Source organism: Rattus norvegicus, chromosome 1 (genome assembly GCF_036323735.1).
Source record: "Rattus norvegicus strain BN/NHsdMcwi chromosome 1, GRCr8, whole genome shotgun sequence".
Lineage (NCBI taxonomy): Eukaryota > Metazoa > Chordata > Mammalia > Rodentia > Muridae > Rattus > Rattus norvegicus.
The window spans coordinates 214,634,951-214,655,482 of NC_086019.1; the positions used below are offsets into that span (position 1 = coordinate 214,634,951).

A 20,532-nucleotide genomic window follows, 5' to 3' on the forward strand; every position below is an offset into this window, starting at 1 on the left:
TTTGCTTCATCCATCTTGTCCAATTGGGTGGCTGTATATGTATGGGCCACATGTGGGGCAGGCTCTGAATGGGTGTTCTTTCAGTCTCTGTTTTAATCTTTGCCTCTCCCTTCCCAGCCAAGGGTATTCTTTTTCCTCATTTAAAGAAGGAGTGAAGCATTCACATTTTGATCATCCGTCTTGAGTTTCGTTCGTTCTAGGGATCTAGGGTAATTCAAGCATTTGGGCTAATAGCAACTTATCAATGAGTGCATACCATGTATGTCTTTCTGTGATTGGGTTAGCTCACTCAGGATGATATTTTCCAGTTCCAACCATTTGCCTATGAATTTCATAAACTCGTTGTTTTTGATAGCTGAGTAATATTCCATTGTGTAGATGTACCACATTTTCTGTATCCATTCCTCTGTTGAAGGGCATCTGGGTTCTTTCCATTTTCTGGCTATTATAAATAAGGCTGCGACAAACATAGTGGAGCACGTGTCTCTTTTATATGTTGAGGCATCTTTTGGGTATATGCCCAAGAGAGGTATAGCTGGATCCTCAGGCAGTTCAATGTCCAATTTTCTGAGGAAACTCCAGACTGATTTCCAGAATGGTTTTACCAGTCTGCAATCCCACCAACAATGGAGGAGTGTTCCTCTTTCTCCGCATCCTCGCCAGCATCTGCTGTCACCTGAGTTTTTGATCTTAGCCATTCTCACTGGTGTGAGGTGAAATCTCAGGGTTGTTTTGATTTGCATTTCCCTTATGACTAAAGATGTTGAACATTTCTTTAGGTGTTTCTCAGCCATTCGGCTTTCCTCAGCTGTGAATTCTTTGTTTAGCTCTGAACCCCATTTTTTAATAGGGTTATTTGTTTCCCTGCAGTCTAACTTCTTGAGTTCTTTGTATATTTTGGATATAAGGCCTCTATCTGTTGTAGGATTGGTAAAGATCTTTTCCCAATCTGTTGGTTGCCGTTTTGTCCTAACCACAGTGTCCTTTGCCTTACAGAAGCTTTGCAGTTTTATGAGATCCCATTTGTCGATTCTTGATCTTAGAGCATAAGCCATTGGTGTTTTGTTCAGGAAATTTTTTCCAGTGCCCATGTGTTCCAGATGCTTCCCTAGTTTTTCTTCTATTAGTTTGAGTGTGTCTGACAATATCTTTCTACAAATCCAGCACTACAAAGGATAATAAATGGTAAAGCCCAACATAAGGAAGCAAACTATACCCTAGAAGAAGCAAGAAATTAATCGTCTTGGCAACAAAACAAAGAGAAGAAAAGCACACAAACATAACCTCATATCCAAATATGAATATAACAGGAAGCAATAATCACTATTCCTTAATATCTCTCAACATCAATGGCCTCAACTCCCCAATAAAAAGACATAGATTAACAAACTGGATACGCCATGAGGACCCTGCATTCTGCTGCCTACAGGAAACACACTTCAGAGACAAAGACAGACACTACCTCAGAGTGAAAGGCTGGAAAACAACTTTCCAAGCAATTGGTCAGAAGAAGCAAGCTGGAGTAGCCATTCTAATATCAAATAAAATCAATTTTCAACTAAAAGTCATCAAAAAAGATAAGGAAGGACACTTCATATTCATCAAAGGAAAAATCCACCAAGATGAACTCTCAATCCTAAATATCTATGCCCCAAATACAAGGGCACCTACATACGTAAAAGAAACCTTACTAAAGCTCACTTCACACAATAATAGTAGGAGATTTCAACACCCCACTCTCATCAATGGATAGATCATGGAAACAGAAATTAAACGGATACGTAGACAGACTAAGAGAAGTCATGAACTAAATGGACTTAACAGATATTTATAGAACATTCTATCCTAAAGCAAAAGGATATACCTTCTTCCCAGCTCCTCATGGTACTTTCTCCAAAATTGACCATATAATTGGTCAAAAAACTGTTGGGCCTCAACAGGTACAGAAAGATAGAAATAATCCCATGCGTGCTATCAGACCACCAGAAGTCCTATATGCTTCACTCCTTTTTTAAAAGGGGAACAAGAATACCCTTGGCAGGGAATAGAGAGGCAAAGATTAAAACAGACACAGAAGGAAGACCCATTCATATACAGCCATCCAATTAGACAAGATGGATGAAGCAAAGAAGTGCAGGCCAACAGGAGCCAGATGTAGATCGCTCCTGAGAGACACAGCTTGAAGGGGCTCGAGACCCCATGTGTACAACAATGCCAAGCAACCAGAGCTTCCAGAGACTAAGCCACTACCAAAAGACTATACATAGACTGACCCTGGATTATTGCTTCCTGTTATATTCATATTTGGATATGAGGTTATGTTTGTGTGCTTTTCTTCTCTTTGTTTTGTTGCCAAGACGATTAGTTTCTTGCTTCTTCTAGGGTATAGCTTGCCTCCTTATGTTGGGCTTTACCATTTATTATCCTTTGTAGTGCTGGATTTGTAGAAAGATATTGTGTACATTTGGTTTTGTCATGGAATATCTTGGTTTCTCCATCAATGTTAATTGAGAGTTTTGCAGTATACAGTAACCTGGGCTGGCATTTGTGTTCTCTTAGGGTCTGTATGACATCTGTCCAGGATCTTCTGGCTTTCATAGTCTCTGGCGAAAAGTCTGGTGTGATTCTGATAGGTCCGCCTTTATATGTTACTTGACCTTTTTCCCTTACTGCTTTTAATATTCTTTCTTTATTTTGTGCGTTTGGTGTTTTGACAATTATGTGACGGGAGGTGTTTCTTTTCTGGTCCAATCTATTCGGAGTTCTGTAGGCTTCTTGTATGCCTATGGGTATCTCTTTTTTTTAGGTTAGGGAAGTTTTCTTCTATGATTTTGTTGAAGATATTTACTGGTCCTTTGAGCTGGGAGTCTTCACGCTCTTCTATACCTATCATCCTCAGGTTTGATCTTCTCATTGAGTCCTGGATTTCCTGTATGTTTTGGACCAGTAGTTTTTTCCGCTTTACATTGTCTTTGACAGTTAAGTCAATGATTTCTATGGAATCTTCTACTCCTGAGATTCTCTCTTCCATCTCTTGCATTCTGTTGGTGAAGCTCATATCTACAGCTCCTTGTCTCTTCTTTTGGTTTTCTATATCCAGGGTTGTTTCCATGTGTTCTTTCTTGATTGCTTCTATTTCCATTTTTAATTCCTTCAACTGTTTGATTGTGTTTTCCTGGAATTCTTTCAGGGATTTTTGTGACTCCTTTCTATGGGCTTCTACTTGTTTATTTATGTTTTCCTGGAATTCTTTCAGGGATTTTTGTGATTCTTCTCTGTAGGCTTCTACTTGTTTATTAATGTTTTCCTGTGTTTCTCTAAGGGAGTTCTTCACTTCTTTCTTGAAGTCCTCCAGCATCATGATCAAATATGATTTTGAAACTAGATCTTGCTTTTCTGGTGTGTTTGGATATTCCATGTTTGTTTTGGTGGGAGAATTGTGCTCCGATGATGCCATGTAGTCTTGGTTTCTGTTGTTTGGGTTCCTGTGCTTGCCTCTCGCCATCAGATTATCTCTAGTGTTACTTTGTTCTGCTATTTCTGACAGTGGCTAGACTTTCCTATAAGCCTGTGTGTCAGGAGTGCTGTAGACCTGTTTTCCTGTTTTCTTTCAGCCAGTTATGGGAACAGAGTGTTCTGCTTTCGGGCGTGTAGTTTTTCCTCTCTACAGGTCTTCAGCTGTTCCTGTGGGCCTGTGTCTTGAGTTCACCAGGCAGGTCACTTGTAGCAGAAATGTTGGTCTTACTTGTGGTCCCAAGGCTCAAGTTTGCTCGTGGGGTGTTGCTTATGAGCTCTCTGCGGCGGCAGCAACCAGGAAGATCTGCGCCGCCCTTTCCAGGAGCTTCCATGCACCAGGGTTCCAGATGGCGTTTGGTGTTGTCCTCTGGCGTCAGAGATGTGTGCAGAGTGCCGTCTCTTCTGGTTTCCCAGGCGTGTTCTCTTAGGTTCTCTTAAACCCTCTCTGAAGGTTTAGCTCTCCCTCCCACGGGATTCAGGTGCAGAGAACTGTTTATCCGGTAGATCCCTTCAGGTTCTGGCGGTGTCTCAGACACAGCGGTCCTGCTGCTCCTGGGCCCTCCTGTACGGGAACCCAGAGGCCGTATACAGTTTCCTCTTGGGCCAGGGATGTGGGCAGGGGTGGGCAGTGTTGGTGGTCTCTTCCACTCTGCAGCCTCAGGAGTGCCCACCTGACCAGGCGGTGAGGTCTCTGTATCTGGTTTAATGTGGAGGTCTTTCATCCACTTGGACTTGAGCTATGTACAAGGGGATAAGAATGGTTCAATTTCCATCCTTCTACATACTGACCGCCAGTTGAACCAGCACCATTTGTTGAAAATGCTGTCTTTTTTCTGCTGGATGCTTTTACCTCCTTTTTCAAAGATCAAATGACCATAGGTAGGTGGGTTCATTTCTGGGCCTTCAATGATATTCCACTGATCTAACTGCCTGTCTCTGTACCAATACCACACAATTTTTTTATCACCATTGCTCCACAATACAGCTTGAAGTCAAGGACTGTGATTCCCACAGAAGTTCTTTTATTGTATAGTTTGCTATCCTGGGTTTTTTGTCATTCTAAATGATTTTGAAAATTGCTCTTTCTAAATCTTTGAAAAAATGTGTTGGAATTTTGATAGGAATTGCATTGAATCTGTAGTTTACTATTGGTAAAATGGCTATTTTTACTAAATTAATCCTGCCAATCCATATGCCTGGGAGTTTTTTTCCATTTTCTGAGATCTTCTTCAATTTCTTTCTTCAGAAATTCTTCAGAGACTTAAAACTCTTATACAGATCTTTCACTTTCTTGGTTAGAATCACACTGGGGTATTTTATATTATTTGTGATGATTGCAAAGGGTATTATTTCCCTAATAAATAATAAATAATAAAGGGTGTTATTTCTCAGTTTCTTTATCCTTTGAGTAGAGGAAGGCTACTGACTTGTTTGAGTTAGTTTTATATCCAGCCACTTTGTTGAAGTTGTTTATCACGTTAGGAGTTCTCTGGTGGAATTTTTGGAATCAAATATGTATATTATCACACCTCCTGCAAATAGTGATATTTTGACTTCTTCCTTTCCACTTTGTATCCCTTTGACCTCCTTTTGTTGTCTGATTGTGCTGGTAGTACTCCAAGTAATAGGTGTACATGATTAAAATATAGTCAAGCAGGATTTCTTTCAATGTGCTTTTCAAATCACTTATGTAATTACTCATAGGTATTTGACATTGAGTAATTTATTTCAGCAATTTTAATATGACACGTGTTTTCTATTTTATCTTTTTTTATTAAGAAATTTGATACTATAAATGAATAATTCTGAGTAATCATCCTGGAAAAATTATCACCATGTCCTGAATATCATTTTTTCTCCTGTCCTTCGTTCAGATAATTTCAGGTGTTCTTTAAAACCGTGTGACTTTAATGGTGGGATCCTCCTTCATTTCTTGTCTTGATTCTTCCCAACTAGAACACATACAACAAAAGAACATAAGCACGAAAACAAAATCAGTAAAATCTGGAGAAAATGTGGTGATCTCTGGGTTCTTTACAGAATAATCTACTTTTACCCATCACCTTTCTAACACTGAGTACTTCTGGGGGACTTTGGTAAATACTGTAAAATAAGTTCTCTGGTACGTTGTGAGTGAGATTTAATACTTTCTATGTTGGTCATCAGGGTATTACCAAATGAGTTTTGGAAGAAAGCATTTGAAGTACAGCAAAAGTGTTAAGGTCTACTCCGTTAATTTCCTTGTTAAGGAATTCCTTAATTGACCTACACATTATTCTCTACCTGAACATTTTCATTTCTACAGAAACCAAGGTAATTGGAATGTCACAGAGAATAGAAGCATGTGTCGCTTAGATGCACAGTCATCTATGGCAGAACTTTTAGTCTCATATATGTATTTATCCTAGATTATTCCCTGAACATTGCATACTCAAACATATAGACTGTTAGTTTCATACAGTTTATCAACATTCACTGAGTTGAAAGGTAACTGGATCTGAGGGTTGAAATGAATTTATATTTATGGATGCTTATATGCTTGTGGTATATCGTAAGTTATATTGATAGAAGGATGGATAGGTAGATGTATTGATTATATGGATATATGCTTCAAAGCTGACAGAATACCAACAAAACCAATAAATTTGTCCTGGAACAGCTTGAGCATAAGTAGACTTTATAATGTAGAGAACTTCTAGGAACATCTGAATCTAGAGTATGAATGGATTAACAAATTGTTCCCATTCAAAAATACTGACCACAATTAAAATAACCCCAAATATCAGCATATATAGGAGATACACTTCCAAATCAAAGGTAGTGACTACCATTAAATAAGTCCAATTTATCCTGTACTTTATTGCTGCTTTGCCTCTCTCACCGCAATCAATTAGCAAACAACTGCCCTAAAGGACACTGAGAGGTTTTACTCACTCATTTCCTATATCATGGATGCAATCAGGCAGAGGCTGATTCTTGGTTTCAGGAAGGAGAAACACAGTAAACCCATTGAGGATGGAGAATCCACCATAGAAGATCCAGGGCAAGTTGGGAGAATATGACGCTAGTATCATAAACAGGGGTGCCAGGAAAAATCCACTATTACCAAACATTCCAATGACTCCTATAGCTGTTGCCCTTGGAGCAAGAATACAATGCACAAAAAATCTGGTAAAAATACACACTTGAAACTTGTGACTTAGGATCATACAGATCCTTTTAAAAACCTTAAAACCTGTTATTGTCAGAAACCAGTGCTATTAAGTATAAGGACCTTGGTAACTTACTGTTCCTTCTCAAATTTGTTTCATTTTTTTAAATATTTTTGGTCAGATTCAGACTATGAAAACACTTGCTTATTCAACACAATGAAACAGAAAGACTAATAGCTGTATGTGTGTGTACACATATAAGTTATGTGTATAGACTCTAATAATGGGAAGGAGATTTTAAAGTTGGAAGAACCCATCTCAAGTTGAATAAAAGTTTGAATATAAACATGATATGAAAATAAATGTACTTACTGAACAGTAGAAGCAAACCAGCAGAAGTATGGATCAGGTAGTAGCAGATTTGAATCAACAGAAAGAATATCTCTGTGATCATGGTATAAAGCCACTAATCGTGTTGTAGCTAATTTAAAGAAAGGTATCTTCACCTACACACCCTTAAAATATTAGGGTATGAAAGCATTCAATTGTAAGGAAGAATGAATTAAGGAGAAATAATAAAATATTCAGAGAGAATAATGAAAATGAATGTGATAAAAATATATTTCATACCTGTATGAAAATACCTTAAATAAATATAATAAATGTAAAGAAATTCAGAGTATGTTGTTCCTTATCAAACACGTTTTTAGTTTTTCAAATAATTACATGAGGTGTAAATAGCATTGCTTTAGAAGACTTAACTGTCTGAAAACAAATTTAAATTCAGGATACTATAGTTATAAACATTCTATTTACAACTAATTGGTTAGATGATTACCTAGTCTTGTTTTTCCTTTAGTTATATAAATGAGTGAAGCAGTCTATTCTGTTACTAACTTGAAACTTGTACCTTAACGTGGTGGGAAGTAGTTCATTTGTATGTAGACGATTAACACCAAAACTTAGAGCAGAAAATGCTCCTGCCAATGTAACCACAGTAATACGCAGGATCTGCATTTCTAGAAAGAAGGAGACCAAAGCCAGTGGTTAGTTCAGTTTGGCTATAGTAATTTGTAGTTCTCAATTCCCAAACAAATACTTCATCATCCGAGATGTCTGTTTGTGTATTAAAAACCAGCACAGAAAAAAGAAATCCACCATGGATAGTGTGTTGAGAAAAGTGACCGATTTATTCATGATTGCTTGTGGAGAATCAAAGCTTTTGAATAATTGTGTTCACTCCTTCATGTTTCAGAGAGTGGTGAGTCTAGGTTTAATTCACTTTCGTATTTCCTCTCTATGGCCTCAGTGGTCCTTCATGCAGAATATGAGACTGCCATGGGGAGAATCAGGAAAGAATTTATACTCTTAAAAAAATCATAGGCCATTGAAATCCATGGTAAATATGGAATAAAATAAAAGAGTGTCTTATAACCTGGGAGGCCTATACTGCTGAGATGGCATATTCTTCAGGAATAAAGGATAAGGATTACTTCTAGGACAATGTTAGACTGTGTCTACCTTTCAAAGAAAGTTTCTTAGAACTATTTTCCAAGTTCATTTTAAAAGTCTCATGAATACTTCAAACACTGGAATGTACTTTGAGTGGTGTGGTTGTTTCAATGCCCTCCACAAACCCAAATATTAGAAGACTTAGTACCAGATAGTAGAAGTTGTTGGAATGATTAGAAGGATTATAGGGTGTGACTTTGGTGGAAGAGGTGTGTCACTGGGTGGGAATTGAGGTGTGAGAAGCACATGCCAGGCCCAGCATCTCTTAGCCTTGGGTTAGGATGAAGGTCTACCTCTCTGTACCACACTTGTTTCCTTCCATGCTCCCTGCTACCGTGCTTATGACCATGATGATATTGGAGTAAACCTCTGCAACTTCAAGAAAGCTCCCAATTAAATGTGCTCTCTCATAAGAGTTGCTTTGGTTGGTCATGATATTTCTTCACAACAACACAACAGTCACTAAGATAGATAATGGCACCAAGGTCTTGGTTGACCATATTTGTGACAGGCTTGACCATTCTGGTTCAATGATTTAAGTGAGGTTTGGTGAGCCATAGTAGTATAAGAATAGAGGACAGTGACAAGGCTTATTTGAATGGTGGAGGTCCAGCTCAACAGGTTTCAAAGGAGAAAAATTCTTGTAACTGTCTAGCGAAAATTCTTGAGATTTGGAAGCAAAGAATGCTGCTGCTTTTTATCCATCATAAAAAAGTAAGCTTCAGACTAAATAGTTTAGGATTAATTAACTCTGACAGAGCCTAGTATTGATTGTGTCATATGGTTATTAGTGGTCACTCTTATATAGATCTATATGAAAATGAGAAAGCAGAGAAATAAAAACAATTGCAAAAGCCATAATTTGAGGAGAAAATGAGTGCCAGTCCCTATAATAGAGCTAAGCCCAGTTCTTAAGGAGATAAAAAAAATATTTTAAGAGCATTCTAATGCTTAGTGGAATAAATGCAGTGATAATCCCAGGGTAAGAAACAAACTAGTAATGCTTCCAATGTTTCAAAATTAATTAAAGTCTTAAGTTCTAAAGGCGACCATCACCAAAAGAAAACTGGTGCAAATATAATTGAGTAAAGAAGTCAAGTCCTATTCCCATCATTCAGCCAAACTTGATAGGTTTAGCCAAATGGATCTGGACTAAAAGTCAAAGGTCTAAAAATGGGGTAGTGAAATATACCTCCATGACTGAGGAAATCATTTGATTACAAGTATGTGTTATAAGGTTCCCCGATAAAGACCAAAAGAGAGCATTGTCTGAAGCTGTGAGAGTAAACCCTGGATTTCATTTGAGACCTCAAGATGTTGAAGATGCCAGAGTCATACATGCTAAGGGGAGCTGCAGAGTAGGAGTGACACCCACCCAAGACATAGAAATGGGTTACAGCAATCAAGGATGAAACGAGTTTGGAATTAAAAGGGCATTTGTCATCAGACATGGAAATGTAGAGTTTGGAGTTTGTCCTGAAGGTTTTCATTTGCTTTGGGACAGAGGCTCCTCATTGTGCCCCATTCCTTCCCTTTTCTAATAGTAATGAATATTCTATGTCATTCTATGTTGGATGTTATTTTTATTTTGAATTCACAAAGATTAGAGTTAAGAGATTGTTGTGAGTTTCAGAAGAGACTTAAACTTTGAGTTTTAAACAGCGTTGAGACTTTTGAAGTTGGACTGAATGTCTAAGGGGCCCAGAGACTGGAAGTGGCAGTTTGAAAAAGAATGGTCTCTCAAAGACTCATAGTTTTGAATGCTTAGACACTGGAGCCAGTGCCACTATTGGAAAAGAATAGAATAAATAGGTGTGTAGGAGAATTATATCATAAGTTGGAATTTGAGGTGTTAAAATTCCATCCCAGGCCAGTCTCTCTCTTGGCCTATGAATTAGGTTTTAGATATTAGCTGCTTTACCAGGTCTTTGTTTCCTGTATTCCATGCTCTGCATCATGATGATAGTTAAGTAAATCACTGAAACTTTAAGCAAACTTCAATTTAAGTGCTTTCTTTTATGACCCTTACCATGAATCATGTTCCCTCTTCACAGGAATAGAACAGTGAAAAGCAGAGGTAAAATCTGATAGCTCAAGGGTTATAGAATCCATCATCATGAAAGCATAATAACTTAATACAATCATGCATTTTACAAAAGCTGGTTGACCACATGGGAACCACTGCTTATTATATGTATGCATTTAATTTAGTAAACTCAGTCTATTTGTTCTTCTCTGCACATCTCCTATATTCCAACACAACTAAAAATTTTTTTCTTTATTAACAACCCAATTAATTGGCATAGCAAATACAATTGTTCAGACATTTTTGTGTAATCTGGGGGAAAATTATAAGGCCTAAATCATACATGCCTAGAATAAAAAATGTAATGACCAAAAATGAATAATCTATAGTGGGAATAAATGACACTAGCTCAAGACATTCTTAACTGTAGTAAACATTGTTTACTGAATTTTGACTTTTTAATCTAGTTCTTGAATAGAGTTTGTGCACTAAATTTTCACCATAGTCACCAGACATTGTTGATTAGTGCTCTGATCTATTATAGACAAGGAATGATAAATGCTCAAGAAATGGAAGAACCTAATTTTTTTGTGCTTACCCCTTACCTTGAGGTACAAATACAGCAGTCAGAATACAGATTCCCCTCAGAGTCATGACAACCATTTGGGTTATTCTACGGCCCATCCGATTAAATACATAAGGTCCAATAACACTGAATAGTAAGGATGATGCACTAACAACAAACTGCAACAACATAATATTAGAACTCAGGTGTTGGAGGTGAAGTGACATGCCAAAAATTGATAGCATAAATAAAATTCTGTAGAGAAAAAAGAAGAAAAAGCATATCACAAAGTTTGGAATTGATGTTCAACACGTTTTAATATCTTTGAACCCAAAAACATGTCCTAGTAGTTTCACTACAAAGGTAGTTTTGCTTTTTACATTTTTTTACTTCTAGGGTATAATTTTTAAAGGAATTATTTATGTATTTTACATATATGAGTACACCATCACTCTCTTCAGACACACCGGAAGAGGACATTGTATCACATTACAGATGATTGTGAGCCACCATGTGGTTGCTTGGAATTGAAATCAGGACCTCTGGAAGAGCAGCCAGTATTCTTCACTACTGAGCCAACTCTCGAGCCTAGGGTATAATTTTATAGCCACCAAAAAATCAATGGGTGATGAGAGAGCACATAACCGCTCCTGAAGTTTTAGAAAGTGTTAGTGAGTTTGTGGTATACATGGTGGATCTTTCCATAATGTCACCTGTGAGAAGGTCCCATCATTACATCTATACATGTTCTTGAGTTGAAGGTATTTGTTTAAATTTTATTAGAATTTTTGTCCTCTTTAAAGTGGAACCAGACAAATGGGGAGTAACAACATCCCAGGGTACACTGTGATTGACATTCTCAGCATCAACCCATGGTGATGAGCCTGGCAAGGAGTTTGGATGCACACGCTCCTTACCACATGGCGAGATCTGTGCGGCTACACTCAAAACTCTTTGACTACTTCTAGCTGCTGAAATTATCATATTCTACCTCAACTCTTTCAGTGAGAAAATTTGTGTCTACACTATTTTAATAGGCAGATTGTGAACCTACCTCATAAAGGACATGGCACATATCCGCTTACGTAGGATGGGTGTGTGGAACAAGTCTCTTGGAGAAGGTCTCGCCTTCGCTGCCTCAAGTTCCCTCTTCATACTTGTTCTTACAACCTTTGAAAATAAAACCAAATGTCTGTTTAGTTGTCACAAAATGATGAGAACTCTGGGGAATTACAGATACTTGTAGAAGACCAGATCAATATATATTGCTTCTCTATAATGAAAATAATGAAAATTAAAAATATATTTACAGCCAAAAATGAGAGTGAAATAAAAGCTTAGAAGACAGAAAACATTGTGGGGATTTCTTTTTTTTTTTCTTCTCTTTTATTGGATATTTTCTTTACTTACATTTCAAATGTTATCCCATTTACTGTTTTCTCCTCCAGAAACCCCCTACCCCATCCCACTCTCTTTGTTTCTATGAGGGTACTCCCCCACCCACCCACAACCTCCTCCCTGCCCTGCATTCCCCTATACTGGGGCATGAAGCCTTCCCAGCTCCAAGGACCTCGTCTCTCATTGATGTCACACAAGGCTCCATGTGAGGCTGGAACCTTGGGTCATTTCATGGATATTCTTTGGTTGGTGGTTTTGTCCCCGGAAGCTCTGTGATATCTGGTTGGTTGATATTGTTGTTCTAACTATGTGGTTGCAAACATTTTTAGATCCTTCAGTCCTTTATCTACCTCCTCCATTGTCATCTATATGCTCAGTCCAATGGTTTCTGTGAGCAACTGCCTCTGTATTTTCAGGACACAGCTATAACTGGCTCCTGTCAGCAAACACTTCTTGGCATTAGCAATAGTGTCTGGGTTTGCTGACTGTATGTAGGATCAATCCCTATATGTGGCAGTCTCTGGAGGGCCTTACTTTCAGGCTTTGCTGCACCATATTTCTCCATATTTCCTCCTGGGAGTATTTTGTTCCCCCTTCTAAGAAGGACTGAAGCATCCATATTTTGGTCTTCCTTCTTCTTGAGCTTCATGTGGTTTGTGAAACTTGAAGCAACCCCACTAAAAATCAGGGACTAGACAAAGCTGCCCAGTCTCTCCCTACCTATTCAATATAATACTAGAAGTCCTAGCCAGACTAGTTAGATAGCAAAAGAAGAGCAAAGGGATACAGTTTATAAAGGAAGAAGTCAAAATATCACTTTTTGCAGATAATATGGTTGTATATTTAAGTGACCACAAAAGTTTCACCAGAGAACTCCTAAGCCTGATAAACAACTTCAGCAAAGTGGCTGGATGTGAAATTAACAAAATCAGTAGCCTTCCTCTCCTCAAAGGATAAGCAGGAGGAGAAAGAAAATAGGGAAACAACACCCTTCACAATAGTCACAAGTGATATAAAATACCTTGGTGTGAGTCTAACCAAGCAAGTGAAATATCTGTATGACAAAACTTCAATTTTCTCAAGGAAGAAATTGAAGAAGCTCTCAGAGCATGAAAAGACCTTACATGCTCATGGATTTGTAGGATTCACATAGTAAAAAATGGCCATCATGCTGAAAGAAATCTACCGGTTCAATGCAATCCCCATCAAAATTCCAACCCAATTCTTCATAAAGTTAGAAAGAGCAATTTTCAAATTCATTTGGAATAACATAAAAATCCGGATAGCAAAAATTATTCTCAACTATAAAAGAACTTCTGGAGGAATCACCTTCCCTGACCTCAAGCTGAAATGCAGAACAATAGTGATAAAAAAAAAGTGTGGTATTGGTACAAAGACAATGATGTTAATCAATGGAATATAATTGAACACCTAGAAATGAACCTCTACACCTATGGTCACTTGATCTTTGACAAAGGAGTTAAAACCATCCAGTGGAAAAGAAGACAACATTTTCAACAAATGGTGCTGGTTCAACTAGAAGTCAGCATATAAAAGAATGCAAATCAATCCATTGTTATCTTCTTGTTCAAAACTCAATTCCAAGTGAATCAAGGATCTCCACATAAAACCAGATACACTCATACTAATAGAAGAAAAAGTGGGAAAAAGCCTTAAACTCATTGACACAGGGGAAAATTACCTGAAAAGAACACCAATGGCCTACGCTTTAAGATGAAGAATCTACAAATGGGTTGCATAAAACTGCAAAGCTTCTTTTTTTTTTTATTAACTTGAGTATTTCTTATATACATTTCAAGTGTTATTCCCTTTCCCGGTTTCCGGGCAAACATCCCCCTCCCCCATCCCCTTCCTTATGGGTGTTCCCCTCCCAACCCTCCCCCCATTGCCGCCCTCCCCCCCACAGTCTAGTTCACTGGGGGTTCAGTCTTAGCAGGACCCAGGGCTTCCCCTTCCACTGGTGCTCTTACTAGGATATTCATTGCTACCTATGAGGTCAGAGTCCAGGGTCAGTCCATGTATAGTCTTTAGGTAGTGGCTTAGTCCCTGGAAGCTCTGGTTGCTTGGCATTGTTGTACTTTTGGGGTCTCGAGCCCCTTCAAGCTCTTCCAGTTCTTTCTCTGATTCCTTCAACGGGGGTCCTATTCTCAGTTCAGTGGTTTGCTGCTGGCATTCGCCTCTGTATTTGCTGTATTCTGGCTGTGTCTCTCAGGAGCGATCTACATCCGGCTCCTGTCAGTCTGCACTTCTTTGCTTCATCCATCTTGTCTAATTGGGTGGCTGTATATGTATGGGCCACATGTGGGGCAGGCTCTGAATGGGTGTTCCTTCAGTCTCTGTTTTAATCTTTGCCTCTCCCTTCCCTGCCAAGGGTATTCTTTTTCCTCATTTAAAGAAGGAGTGAAGCATTCACATTTTGATCATCCGTCTTGAGTTTCGTTTGTTCTAGGGATCTAGGGTAATTCAAGCATTTGGGCTAATAGCCACTTATCAATGAGTGCATACCATGTATGCCTTTCTGTGATTGGGTTAGCTCACGCAGGATGATACTTGCCAGTTCCAACCATTTGCCTACGGATTTCATAAACTCGTTGTTTTTGATAGCTGAGTAATATTCCATTGTGTAGATGTACCACATTTTCTGTATCCATTCCTCTGTTGAAGGGCATCTGGGTTCTTTCCATTTTCTGGCTATTATAAATAAGGCTGCGATGAACATAGTGGAGCACGTGTCTCTTTTATATGTTGAGGCATCTTTTGGGTATATGCCCAAGAGAGGTATAGCTGGATCCTCAGGCAGTTCAATGTCCAATTTTCTGAGGAAACTCCAGACTGGTTTACAGAATGGTTTTACCAGTCTGCAATCCCACCAACAATGGAGGAGTGTTCCTCTTTCTCCACATCCTCGCCAGCATCTGCTGTCACCTGAGTTTTTGATCTTAGCCATTCTCACTGGTGTGAGGTGAAATCTCAGGGTTGTTTTGATTTGCATTTCCCTTATGACTAAAGATGTTGAACATTTCTTTAGGTGTTTCTCAGCCATTCGGCATTCCTCAGCTGTGAATTTTTTGTTTAGCTCTGAACCCCATTTTTTAATAGGGTTATTTGTTTCCCTGCGGTCTAACTTCTTGAGTTCTTTGTATATTTTGGATATAAGGCCTCTATCTGTTGTAGGATTGGTAAAGATCTTTTCCCAATCTGTTGGTTGCCGTTTTGTCCTAACCACCGTGTCCTTTGCCTTACAGAAGCTTTGCAGTTTTATGAGATCCCATTTGTCGATTCTTGATCTTAGAGCATAAGCCATTGGTGTTTTGTTCAGGAAATTTTTTCCAGTGCCCATGTGTTCCAGATGCTTTCCTAGTTTTTCTTCTATTAGTTTGAGTGTGTCTGGTTTGATGTGGAGGTCCTTGATCCACTTGGACTTAAGCTTTGTACAGGGTGATAAGCATGGATCGATCTGCATTCTTCTACATGTTGCCCTCCAGTTGAACCAGCACCATTTGCTGAAAATGCTATCTTTTTTCCATTGGATGGTTTTGGCTCCTTTGTCAAAAACCAAGTGACCATAGGTGTGTGGGTTCATTTCTGGGTCTTCAATTCTATTCCATTGGTCTACCTGTCTGTCTCTGTACCAATACCATGCAGTTTTTATCACTATTGCTCTGTAATACTGCTTAAGTTCAGGGATAGTGATTCCCCCTGAAGTCCTTTTATTGTTGAGGATAGCTTTAGCTATCCTGGGTTTTTTGTTATTCCAGATGAATTTGCAAATTGTTCTGTCTAACTCTTTGAAGAACTGGATTGGTATTTTGATGGGGATTGCATTGAATCTGTAGATCGCTTTTGGTAAAATGGCCATTTTTACTATATTAATCCTGCCAATCCATGAGCATGGGAGATCTTTCCATCTTCTGAGGTCTTCTTCAATTTCTTTCCTCAGTGTCTTGAAGTTCTTATTGTACAGATCTTTTACTTGCTTGGTTAAAGTCACACCGAGGTACTTTATATTATTTGGGTCTATTATGAAGGGTGTCGTTTCCCTAATTTCTTTCTCGGCTTGTTTCTCTTTTGTATAGAGGAAGGCTACTGATTTATTTGAGTTAATTTTATACCCAGCCACTTTGCTGAAGTTGTTTATCAGCTTTAGTAGTTCTCTGATGGAACTTTTGGGATCACTTAAATATACTATCATGTCATCTGCAAATAGTGATATTTTGACTTTTTCTTTTCCGATCTGTATCCCCTTGACCTCCTTTTGTTGTCTGATTGCTCTGGCTAGAACTTCAAGAACTATATTGAATAAGTAGGGAGAGAGTGGGCAGCCTTGTCTAGTCCCTGATTTTAGTGGGATTGCTTCAGTTTCTCTCCATTTAGTTTAATGTTAGCAACTGGTTTCCTGTATATGGCTTTTACTATGTTTAGGTATGGGCCTTGAATTCCTATTCTTTCCAGGACTTTTATCATGAAGGGGTGTTGAATTTTATCAAATGCTTTCTCAGCATCTAATGAAATGATCATGTGGTTTTGTTCTTTCAGTTTGTTTATATAATGGATCACGTTGATGGTTTTCCGTATATTAAACCATCCCTGCATGCCTGGGATGAAGCCTACTTGATCATGGTGGATGATTGTTTTGATGTGCTTTTGAATTCGGTTTGCCAGAATTTTATTGAGTATTTTTGCGTCGATATTCATAAGGGAAATTGGTCTGAAGTTCTCTTTCTTTGTTGTGTCTTTGTGTGGTTTAGGTATAAGAGTAATTGTGGCTTCATAGAAGGTATTCGGTAGTGATCCATCTGTTTCAATTTTGTGGAATAGTTTGGATAATATTGGTATGAAGGTTTGATAGAATTCTGCACTAAACCCATCTGGACCTGGGCTCTTTTTGGTTGGGAGACCTTTAATAACTGCTTCTATTTCCTTAGGAGTTATGGGGTTGTTTAACTGGTTTATCTGTTCCTGATTTAACTTCGTTACCTGGTATCTGTCTAGGAAATTGTCCATTTCCTGAAGATTTTCAAGTTTTGTTGAATATAGGTTTTTATAGTAAGATCTGATGATTTTTTTAATTTCCTCTGAATCTGTAGTTATGTCTCCCTTTTCATTTCTGATTTTGTTAATTTGGACACACTCTCTGTGTCCTCTCGTTAGTCTGGCTAAGGGTTTATCTATCTTGTTGATTTTCTCAAAGAACCAACTTTTGGTTCTGTTGATTCTTTCTATGGTCCTTTCTGTTTCTACTTGGTTGATTTCAGCTCTGAGTTTGATTATTTCCTGTCTTCTACTCCTCCTGGGTGTATTTGCTTCTTTTTGTTTTAGAGCTTTTAGGTGTGCTGTCAAGCTGCTGACATATGCTCTTTCCTGTTTCTTTCTGCCGGCACTCAGAGCTATGAGTTTTCCTCTTAGCACAGCTTTCATTGTGTCCCATAAGTTTGGGTATGTTGTACCTTCATTTTCATTAAATTCTAAAAAGTTTTTAATTTCTTTCTTTATTTCTTCCTTGACCAGGTTATCATTGAGTAGAGCATTGTTCAATTTCCACGTATATGTGGGCATTCTTCCCTTATTTTTATTGAAGACCAGTTTTAGGCCGTGGTGGTTCGATAGCACGCATGGGATTATTTCTATCTTTCTGTACCTGTTGAGGCCCGTTTTTTGACCACTTATATGGTCAATTTTGGAGAAAGTACCATGAGGAGCTGAGAAGAAGGTATATCCTTTTGCTTTAGGATAGAATGTTCTATAAATATCCGTTAAGTCCATTTGGCTCATGACTTCTCTTAGTCTGTCTACATCTCTGTTTAATTTCTGTTTCCATGACCTGTCCATTGATGAGAGTGGGGTGTTGAAATCTCCCACTATTATTGTGTGAGGTGCAATGTGTGTTTTGAGCTTTAGTAAGGTTTCTTTTATGTATGTAGGTGCCCTTGTATTTGGGGCATAGATATTTAGGATTGAGAGTTCATCTTGGTGGATTTTTCCTTTGATGAATATGAAGTGTCCTTCCTTATCTTTTTTGATGACTTTTAGTTGAAAATTGATTTTATTTGATATTAGAGTGGCTACTCCAGCTTGCTTCTTCTGACCATTTGCTTGGAAAGTTGTTTTCCAGCCTTTCACTCTGAGGTAGTGTCTGTCGTTGTCTCTGAGGTGTGTTTCCTGTAGGCAGCAGAATGCAGGGTCCTCGTTGCGTATCCAGTTTGTTAATCTGTGTCTTTTATTGGGGAGTTGAGGCCATTGATGTTGAGAGATATTAAGGAATAGTGATTATTGCTTCCCATTATATTCATATTTGGATGTGAGGTTATGTTTGTGTGCTTTCATTCTCTTTGTTTTGTTGCCAAGACGATTAGTTTCTTGCTTTTTCTAGGGTGTAGCTTGCCTCCTTATGTTGGGCTTTACCATTTATTATCCTTTGTAGTGCTGGATTTGTAGAAAGGTATTGTGTAAATTTGGTTTTGTCATGGAATATCTTGTTTTCTCCATCTATGTTAATTGAGAGTTTTACAGGATACAGTAACCTGGGCTGGCATTTGTGTTCTCTTAGGGTCTGTATGACATCTGTCCAGGATCTTCTGGCTTTCATAGTCTCTGGCGAAAAGTCTGGTGTGATTCTGATAGGTCTGCGTTTATATGTTACTTGACCTTTTTCCCTTACTGCTTTTAATATTCTTTCTTTATTTTGTGCGTTTGGTGTTTTGACAATTATGTGACGGGAGGTGTTTCTTTTCTGGTCCAATCTATTTTGAGTTCTGTAGGCTTCTTGTATGCCTATGGGTATCTCTTTTTTTAGGTTAGGGAAGTTTTCTTCTACGATTTTGTTGAAGATATTTACTGGTCCTTTGAGCTGGGAGTCTTCACTCTCTTCTATACCTATTATCCTTAGGTTTGATCTTCTCATTGAGTCCTGGATTTCCTGTATGTTTTGGACCAGTAGCTTTTTCCGCTTTACATTATCTTTGACAGTTGAGTCAATGATTTCTATGGAATCTTCTGCTCCTGAGATTCTCTCTTCCATCTCTTGTATTCTGTTGGTGAAGCTTGTATCTACAGCTCCTTGTCTCTTCTTTTGGTTTTCTATATCCAGGGTTGTTTCCATGTGTTCTTTCTTGATTGCTTCTATTTCCATTTTTAATTCCTTCAACTGTTTGATTGTGTTTTCCTGGAATTCTTTCAGGGATTTTTGTGTCTCCTCTCTATGGGCTTCTACTTGTTTATTTATGTTTTCCTGGAATTCTTTCAGGGATTTTTGCGATTCCTTTCTGTAGGCTTCTACTTGTTTATTAATGTTTTCCTGTGTTTCTCTAAGGGAGTTCTTCACGTCTTTCTTGAAGTCCTCCAGCATCATGATCAAATATGATTTTGAAACTAGATCTTGCTTTTCTGGTGTGTTTGGATATTCCATGTTTGTTTTGGTGGGAGAATTGTGCTCCGATGATGCCATGTAGTCTTGGTTTCTGTTGTTTGGGTTCCTGCGCTTGCCTCTCGCCATCAGATTACCTCTAGTGTTACTTTGTTCTGCTATTTCTGACAGTGGCTAGACTGTCCTATAAGCCTGTGTGTCAGGAGTGCTGTAGACCTGTTTTCCTCTCTTTCAGTCAGTTATGGGGACAGAGTGTTCTGCTTTCGGGCGTGTATGCAAAGCTTCTGTAAGGCAATGAACACTGTCAATAGGGCAAAACAGGAACGAACTGTTTGGGGAAATGTATTATAAATTGAGAAAATAGACGTAACTGCTTCCCTCCCACCACTACTCCAAGCTTTCTCAGACTGGGCAGTAGCTCCCCGGCGTTAGTTCTATTACCATAGGGCCATATAGAACTAACATTAATTTATCTCAGCAGTGGCTCCTTTCAATGTGGCACCATACCACGTTAGCCTAACTATCTTCTAGCTCCAACAGTCTCTCCTCTTCCATTGCTTGTCACCCTGGCCAGGAATTCTGGACCCAGGTAATATCAAGACTCAACTAACTGTAACCTAATAAGGACATTTATATGTTAAATGCTCAATCCTCAATACATCCACAGGATAAATTCACTGCTAACTAATAAAGAGAGAAACTACCCACCTGGACAAGATAAAATTGACCTAGAGCACCTGGACTGGAATCCTCCTCCTCTTCTGTAGTTGTTATCCTCTCCCCTTCTACCTTCTTCCTAGACTTTCTCCACCTACCCTTCCTTCTCATACAATGATAGGCTTCCCCTTATTCTGGAACCACCTTGCTGCGTACTGACATCATATTACATATCACCCTCTCTGTTTAATTAAAAAAGTTGAACTGAACCAATCCCACATCTCCCTGCACCCAAATCCCATGGGGGAGAGAACTGAACTCC

At 38.5% G+C, this 20,532-nt stretch overlaps 1 protein-coding gene across 5 annotated transcripts in view; it reads right to left on the bottom strand.

The window, feature by feature from the left end:
• Positions 1-5,221: 5,221 nt before the first annotated feature.
• Positions 5,222-20,532, bottom strand: part of Ust5r (integral membrane transport protein UST5r) — a 75,853-nt gene continuing 60,542 nt past the window's right edge. For 4 of the 5 annotated variants that reach the window (NM_134380.2, XM_039089501.2, XM_039089530.2 and 1 more), the window contains 5 exons: positions 11,826-11,941; positions 10,812-11,026; positions 7,579-7,687; positions 6,451-6,654; positions 5,222-5,468 (listed from right to left, as the gene is read on the bottom strand). In NM_134380.2, coding sequence (NP_599207.2) covers positions 5,408-5,468; positions 6,451-6,654; positions 7,579-7,687; positions 10,812-11,026; positions 11,826-11,941 — 705 coding nt within the window. In that variant the 3' untranslated portion in view covers positions 5,222-5,407. Of the gene's footprint in view, positions 5,469-6,450; positions 6,655-7,578; positions 7,688-10,811; positions 11,027-11,825; positions 11,942-20,532 lie in introns of those variants that run through there. The other variant, XM_039089572.2, reaches the window with a different exon arrangement.